Source organism: Chenopodium quinoa, unplaced genomic scaffold (assembly GCF_001683475.1).
Source record: "Chenopodium quinoa cultivar QQ74 unplaced genomic scaffold, ASM168347v1, whole genome shotgun sequence".
NCBI lineage: Eukaryota > Viridiplantae > Streptophyta > Magnoliopsida > Caryophyllales > Amaranthaceae > Chenopodium > Chenopodium quinoa.
Window position 1 is genome coordinate 5,042,864 of NW_018743955.1, and position 8,817 is coordinate 5,051,680.

Here is an 8,817-nt window from a genome sequence, read left to right on the forward strand (position 1 = left end):
TAGAGGCCTATTATTAGGGCAGGTTCAATCTCTTTTAGGTTGGATTTGTACCTTCATCCCCGAACTACCAGTCATGGTTCCAGACCTATTGGAGTTGACGATCTCTTGGATCGTTAAGGGGTGTAACCTTCACCTCGTGAATGGTTTACAAGTTACTAAAACTTGTTGGAGACGCTTTTGCTCTATCTTCTTTCCCTTTGGACGCCACCGTACTTTAGTGTATGATCACAGTAGGGTTCAAGCTAGGGGTAATGCTTGAAATATTCCCTACAGTAGATAAGTTCGTATGCAAGGGTTCTCACATGATCGTGTATTACAAGATACAAGACCAATATATCACACAATCATTTAGTATTAGGCACACAACCATGCATTAGATTGTTGTACAATAATGATTCTTCAACCAAAGAAGAGCAAACTTCTTCGGTTGCATTACTTACTCCAACAATCTGGATGCTCAATTGTATTTGTCAACTCGTTAACACTATACACCACTCTCATTCAAAGGCCATGCAATTTTGGAGTCAGAGGTTGGAGTCGCATAAACTTAAATTTGTTTAAATAGAGTTGTGTTTAACTTATTTGTTGTGTATATTGTCTGAAGATGATTGCAAGAAAATGTAATTCAATAAGTGTGTATTAAAGGGTATGTACAACATACAAGCAAGTATCCTCCCAACAAAAATAGTATTCAAAATAAAGAAAATTATTTACAATTTTGGGAATAAGGCTTTGTTGTTGTAAATAAAATAAATAAAATAAAATAAAATTAACAGCCATAAACAAGCTTTAAATATGGGAGTTGCAATGCAGGCTAGAAATTAAATCAAAGGAAGAAAAAGAGTCATTAGGTTTGTTGTCACACATATGAGCTCGACTGGGTGGGAAAGCTACTTAATTGATTTCATGTTGCTTTCACGTCCGATCGCACGAACAAATCAACAAATGAACTAGATTAAGCTAGCATTCATAACTAATCGGGTGGGCTTGACCGACATGGCTAGAGTGCAGCGGCCAGCTATTCTTACCTCACATTACAATATCTTTCTTTTTCTTATCCTTTTAGAGTGTAGCGGCCAACTCATTTTAAAAAAAGCTTTACATATTCTAACTAGCATTCTTTTTTTTTTTTTTTTCGCATTTCTATCTAACAAATAATTAAGAATTTAATGAGTGTCTAAGAGTGTTACATAAATTTCTTTTTTAAAAAATTAAAGAAATGACATTATTTTTGAAATACATGTTAAAATCACGCATTAATCTAAACAAAGAATGTAGGACGTTCGAGAGCTTTTAACAAACGAACAAAAAAGAGACAATCCCACCGCTAAAAAAAGTTTATCTCTCTATGATAGTTGTACTCGTTCTTATCCCACCACTAAAACCAAACTTTGCACCACCTTATTGCTCGCAAGCGACCTGCACCCCTGGTCTTTTCCCTTCGATCGCTGGCGAGTGGTCCCCTGCACCTTGGTGGTTGGCGCTATCGGTCTCCACGGTTTACCTCCAATTATTTGCGGGATCAACATAAGGGTCATGGTTCGAGGTGGCTTTAGTTGTTGTTTCCGGGAGCTTAGAGGTGAGGTGGTGGTTGTTTGATATTGCTTAGTTATTTAAGTTTCATCTTCTTTAGTTTGGTTGGTTTTTTACGGTGTTTTGTTTTGGGTCTTTGGTTGTTGTTGGCTTCCCTTCTTCTAGTTTTTTGGTAACTTTTGGTGAGCCTTGTATGTGGCTAGGTATGTAATTAGGTGAAGTGGGTGGTTAATCCTATAGGAGTTCTGTGTGGTTTATTAGGTTGTTTAGTAGATGGATTTGTGTCCTGCTTTTGCTGAGTTCCATCTTCGTGCTAAGTTTAATGGCAAGCGCGTTATTCGTATCCTTGATTTGTTGGCTTGTCCTGATGATGTTTTAGTCCGTTCTAAAGTTTTCAAGGAGGAAGGTAGTTCCTTGTTCCGGGAATGCAAGTTTAAGCTTGCTTTTTCCAAGTATGATTTAGCGAGTAAAGTATTATGTTTTAGTTTGCCTTCATTCCAAGAGACATATGCTATGTTTTGGTCTTTGGCCTTAACTTTATATCTCAATTTGGTTGCTTGTGCCCTAAAATTACAGGAGTTTGATTCTATAATTAAGTTATGTTCGTTTGTGTTGAGGTATGATTCTTGTCATACAAAAGGTTTGTTTAGGAGAGCTTTGGCTTTTAAGAGGTTAGTCGATCTTCTATCCGCCAAATCTGACCTTTGTAAGGTTCTTAATAGTGATTATTCGAGGAATGTGGAAGTGTTAAAAGAATTACAGGAGATTGAAAGTCTTTTAGGTTGTGCCTCTTCTATAACTCTCACTTTTTGGAAGTTGCTTCTCCAACCAATCAGGTTGTTTGTGATATTGAGGTCATTCCAGGGGAGTTACCTAGCGCAGATCACATGGACTGTGATGTTGTAAGTCCTGTTAGTGGAACTCCTCCGATAGTGTCAAATGAGACGACTTTTCATGATTTGGATAGGGAGTCTACTTCGAAATCAATGTAGTTGGATAATGGTTTACATTAGCATCGGTTTCGATCCTGTGGTTGTTTCGGTTCATCTCGTCAAATTGCATCATCTAATTTGCAGTGTCTTAAGCACAGTGAAGTGCTTAGTTTTTATCATTCTAGGTTTATGTCGGTAATGTCCGTTCGGGTTATCCCGAGTAAAACTTAAATCTTGACAGAGATTCGCTTAGGTGAAAAATCTAGGGAAGTAGAGACTTCTATTCCTTCGGTTCTTCCTTTCCGTGGCTCGGAGCACCAAGCGGTTCCTACTTATCAGGCCTTGAGTGCTTCTTCTCAATCGTCCACAGTTGAGGCAGCTGCAAATCAGGTTTCGGAAAAGTTAATCAAGCCATCAATATTACAAGGTCATCTGCCAAAAAAGGAAGCTTCTCAGGGGTTTATATGCAGTCATCAGGGTCTTAAGTTTTAAGTTCTACCTTTGCCTTCCATGGTCTCATCTCGTCTGAATCATCAACAACGAACTATTTCTCATTCTCTTCTTCGGACGTCATGTAAGTGGTTTTATGATAGGATGCTTGTAGGTTGCAGGGCAGATCATGTGGGCTCAAAGCGATGTCCAGCTTCGTCTTTGCCTCTTGATCTGGAGTCCAGCAAGTTAACTCGTGTGAAGCGCACTCACATTGGTCCTTCCTGGGTTTTGTTAATTAATGTTGTTATAGTCGTCTTGTGTGTTTTGTTGTATTGTTGTTTTATTTATAAGATCCTCTCGTAAAAAAAATAAAAAAAAAATAATTCAGGGTTCTTAATAATAAGATCAAGAAACCCGACAAAGTGAACGCGATCCAACTCATTTATTATAAGAGTTGAGTTAGTGTTTTAAGCCAATTAACTCAAAGTGTTTAAGACTGTGTGTTGACACTCGTCTTCATAGTCCACTAATTATACTCTCCCATCCATAAACCGCTTTCACTTTTCTCTTTCTTCTCTTCTCTTCTCTTCTCTTTCTTCCCCAACTCTCTCTCTCTCCTCCAAATACAGTTAAGCAACAAACCCTTCAACAATGGCAGAATTCACAAAATACCAATTAGTCCCAAACAATAACAACATTACTACAGATTTTAAAGGCTATTTCTCTCTTTTCAAAACCAGAAAAACCTCTGCTTTTGTTTATGGAGTTGTCTTTGTTTTCATTGCTTTCACTGTTTTCTTAGCCTTTTCTCCTTCTTCTTCAACCAATACTTCTTCTACTTGGTTTTTCAATTATTTTACTCTTAATTCTACTTCTCCCCCTAATTTTACTGATCAATCTCCCAGATCTGATTTCCCCTCTAATTTTTCTACTAAAATTAATTCTTCTAGATCTCAAAATTTTGATTCATTTCAATCACCCTTTTCAAATTTTACAGATAATTTGACAGATACCCAACTTCCTCCTGATAAAGTTCAAAACTTTAATCCTAATTATACTGATATTATTCCCCAAATTACCCCAAATTTGCCTCAAATCCCCCCAGAAATCTCTCCAATTTTACCAAAACAAGATGATAACATAAACCCCACTAATAATACTGATTACCCAAAAAAGCAAACAAATCAGAGTAGTGTAATTCTTCCTCAAATCTCACCAAAAATTTCCCCTGTTTCTGAAAAACAGAGTAATCACAGTACTAGTGTAGTAGCATCTCCCCCTCAAATCCCTCCAATTACACCGAATTGGAGTATCGAAACGATAACGAATTCGACGAGTGCGAAAGGAAGTGGGGAAGAAGGGAAAGATTTCCCAACTTCATTGCCAAAGAAAGAGGATAATAATAGTAACAACAGCAGTCACAGTGAAAACGGTGTCGTTTCAGGGGAAGTTCAAAAACAGGGGAATGAAAAGAAGAGTTTGGTTGCATCATTGATTGGTTGTGATTTGTATGATGGTGGATGGATTAGAGATGAATCATACCCGCTTTATAAACCCGGATCATGTAAACTAATTGATGAACAATTTAATTGTTTTCTGAATGGTAGACCTGATAATGATTATCAAAAGCTTAAATGGAAACCTAAAGGTTGCACATTGCCTAGGTAATTTTTTTGTTGCTTAATCATTTAATTTAATTTAATGTCCTCTTTATTTTGGTACATTTTCTAAGTAGATTAATTACTAATTTACCTTTTTTGCTTCATATGATATGATTTTATTTGGTATGACATTGAATAAGTTTTTTCCATAAATGTTCTGAATGTGTGATATGACTACATGAGTATGTTCTTTATCAAATTTGGGGTTTTGGTTTCAGTTTCAGATTTAATTTAAAATATTGATGCTAGATCATAAATTGAGGTTAATGGGAATAGGGGATTTTTTTTGGCGGTTTTGGATGTATTTGATTTTTCTTGAATTTTATACATTAACTTTTTTTTTTTGAAGCAAAATTTTATACATTAACTTAATTTTATACATTAACTTGATTAAGTTAATGTCTATGAATTCATCAGTAATTATGATTTTTTGGAGACTTTAATTTTTGTGCAACAGATTATGAGGGAAAATCTCATTGTTGGCATATATTTTGATTGATATATTAGAGCTTTTGTATATCTTGTTCCTGAAAATTCGATCTACCTTGATTTTTGAAGGATTAAATGTGGACTTTTGACTAATAATGTTAAAAATTGAATTTATTTTGACTGAAGTTCAATAGTCTATTGATTTTCATTTAATTTCAATTTGAATTGTGGACATGTTTGCTTGGATTGAGTTTAGTAAACTTGCTGAAGTATTCAAACTACTTGACCATATCTATCTTTTTCAACTGAAACCACTTAATCTGTTAATCACCGACGCTTTATTTGGATTAATATAATTTCTACAGATTGGATGGAAGGAAAATGTTGAAATTATTGAGGGGAAAGCGACTAGTTTTTGTTGGAGATTCGCTAAATCGAAATATGTGGGAATCCTTGGTTTGCATTCTTAAGAACTCGGCTAAAAATCCAAAGAACGTTTATGAAGCTTCTGGCAGGCATTACTTTCGGAATGAAGCTTCTTATACTTTTGTATTCAAAGTAAGCTTTGTACCTTCAATTTTAGTTATTCTTTATGTTTTGATTTTTGTGATTGTTGAACTAATTCGGCTTACTTTTGGTGCTTGAGTAGGATTATAATTGTACCGTGGAGTTCTTTGTAGCTCCTTTCTTAGTCCAAGAATGGGAAGTCAAAGACAAGAATGGAACAACCAAGGAAACTCTTCGACTTGATCTCGTGGTTAATGACTCCAAACACTTTAAGAGTGCCGACATTGTAATTTTTAATACCGGGCATTGGTGGACGCATGAGAAGACATCAAAGGGGTACCTCTAATTGCTCTTTCTCTCATCATAATTATATATTGTCCCTTTTCACTTGAGGTTGAATGTGTTTGATTTTGAATGGCAGGGAAGATTATTACCAAGAAGGCAGCAATGTCTACAAGCAATTGGATGTTCAGGAGGCGTTTCGAAAAGCTATAACAACTTGGGGTAGATGGATCGACAACAATGTTGATCCTCAAAAGACGCATGTCTTCTTTCGCGGCTATTCCAGTACACATTTCAGGTCTGTTTGAACCCACATTCACAGTATGCAATGTACTCTTGTTCTTGTATTTGATGGTATAACCGCTCATTTTATTCATGATGGTAATGTTTGACAGAAAAATTGGCAAGCACTTACCCCTTTCTATTACTATGGATTGTGTGCATTTTCGAGTTAGGCCATTTGTATATTCATAGAACATGTTATATTATGATCATAGGTATACAATAGTAGACGCTTACAACACATACATGTTAGTCAAATGAAGAGAAACCAATAGGCATACCCCTAGGTCAAATTCTTATGGGTTGAAACTTAGGCAATTAAAAGTGTCTAAACTTGATGATAAATTAAAAGGGTTACCTCTTGACTGGGTTTTGCCTCATTTAGGTCTTGTAATCAGCAACTGAAAAGAAAAAAATTAATACTCACCTTAATTACCATGACTTACTAGTGAAAATTTACTTACGCATGCCTTGTTCTCTGCAACTAATAAAAAGTTTTTATCGACATTAACCAATTTTGATGAATTTTGTAATAACTAATAAGTGAGTTATGATTTCAGATTCTGCTAGAAAAGTCCTATTTAGAAATCAGTGTAAATCTGTATTATAATCAGTCCATTTGAGTAGGTGAAGTGAACAAGCTAACATTTTAATTATAGCTCGTTCACATATTTGAAGTTTGGAACCTTAGTTTGGTATAATTTATATGAATTTTATGACAAATTCTCTAATGGTATATCAATGTCACGTCTTATCAATGTATTTTATTTACGATGTATTTTTCCCCATATAGAACATGAAAAGAAAAAGCTAACCAATTATGTTTCCTCTTTCTGATTGCAGAGGTGGGCAATGGAATTCTGGGGGGCAATGTGACAGCGAGACCGAACCTATTACAAATGACACTTACCTAGAGAAATACCCATGGAAAATGAAAGTTTTTGAGACGGTAATGAGGGGCATGAAAACCCCTATATCCTACCTAAATATCACGAAATTGACAGATTACAGGAAGGATGCACACCCATCAGTCTACCGGAAGCAACGCCTCTCCACAGAAGAGAAAAAAACACCATTGAAATTTCAAGACTGCAGTCATTGGTGTCTTCCTGGAGTTCCGGACTCATGGAACGAGCTTCTTTATGCTGAAATGGTAAGAAGGCGATACCAAGAACAACAACAAAAAAACAAAACTTAAGCCAGTACAACACAGGCCTCCTACGTTTTTGTTCGCCCAGTCGCCATGATTAAGTTGCACGAACGAATCCAAGAGTTTTGCCTGTGATTATTTCCATTTCAGGTAAATACTTTCATTTTATCCTGTTTTAATAGATAAATTATTTATGAAATACAAAGATGAGAGAAGTAAATAGGTCCCCTTGTACTACTAGCTCTTTGTTAGGGAAATTGCTAAATTCACTCTCAAAAACATCTTTTACACTCGCTCGGTAAAATTCACAATTTAGTGTTCGGGCTAGGTGGAGTGTAAGAAGTGATTTTGGGAGTGGAAATAGAAATTCCCTTTATGAAAGTATTTGGCCAATTTGTGTCGGTGATTTAAAAGATGCAGTTGGCAATTTTGGTGACGTTGACAAATCGTGTAATTTATTGTTATCTCCAAAAGCATAGAATATACGTATGTACATTATGATTGCTTTAGTTTGTTCATCATTAATAAAGTGTTTCAAGTGTAGTATTTAAGTATTTTTGCCTCATTCTCTTTGGTATCGGCAATTTTCTATTATATACCCGAGTATATTGTATTTAGGCTGTAGGCTTATTTATAGCCGTTTCCGCATTTACGAGGATTCTACATAAGCATAAGAGCAAAACGCAGGTAAATTTCTATTATATACCCGATTGTACTGTATTTAGGCTTTAGGCTTATTTATAGCCGTTTCCGCATTTATGAGGATTCTAAATAAGCGTAAGAGCAAAAGGCAGGTAAATTTCTATTATATACCCGAGTGTACTGTATTTAGGCTTTAGGCTTATTTATAACCGTTTCCGCATTTACGAGGATTCTACATAAGCATAAGAGCAAAAGGCAGTTGATTCTCGCTTGCTTGTGATTGACATCGTGAAAATTGAATTCTGTTGCCTCAACTTTTGTAAATTATGATAGATTGGCAAAAGAATGTTATGGACAGGCAACATGTGATGTAAGGTTTTCAGAATCTGGCTTTAATCATGTTGTAAAGATAGTTCAAGGTTCGTCAAAAAAAAAAAAGAAAAAAAAAAAAGATAGTTCAAGGCATTTATTACTAAGTTTAGACTGATATGTGCAAATATGTACTGTGTTTCAACATGATTGTGATTTTTTTCTTCTTTGTTTTGACTTTTGCCTTTATTTTTTTGGTATATTTCAAGTTGATTGGCGCAATCAATCACTCTCTATTAAATTTGATTCTTCCACTTAAAATTTTGTTTATATTTTGTCGGCATAAAATGCATAGACCAAACAAAAGGGAAATCAGTGGTAGACCATGAGCTAAAATTCTGTACAAAATTCCACCATTTACGTTTATATTTTTTAAAACTATATTAATATTGATTTCCCTTGTTTAAAATTCTACTGGTATATATTTTGTTTATATAAGGAAAATGATAAACATACCTCTAAGCTCTCTAAGGGTTATTCATAAGAAGCTAAAAAGAAAATATGAAGGATAAATTAACATTAACTAGCCTTCTGGCCCGTGCAATGCACGGTTTATTAATATGTATACAATATGTATAATTATTTTTTAATATATTTA

The 8,817-nt window shown here is 35.0% G+C and overlaps 1 protein-coding gene across 1 annotated transcript; it reads left to right on the plus strand.

Moving 5' to 3' along the window:
- Positions 1 to 3,132: 3,132 nt before the first annotated feature.
- LOC110689222 (protein trichome birefringence-like) lies at positions 3,133 to 8,288 on the plus strand. The gene is made up of 5 exons (XM_021865950.1): positions 3,133 to 4,561; positions 5,353 to 5,545; positions 5,637 to 5,830; positions 5,916 to 6,074; positions 6,902 to 8,288. The coding sequence occupies exons 1-5, from the start codon at positions 3,549 to 3,551 to the stop codon at positions 7,254 to 7,256; spliced, it is 1,914 nt and encodes a 637-aa protein (XP_021721642.1). The 5' UTR covers positions 3,133 to 3,548; the 3' UTR covers positions 7,257 to 8,288.
- The last annotated feature ends 529 nt before the right edge of the window (positions 8,289 to 8,817 follow it).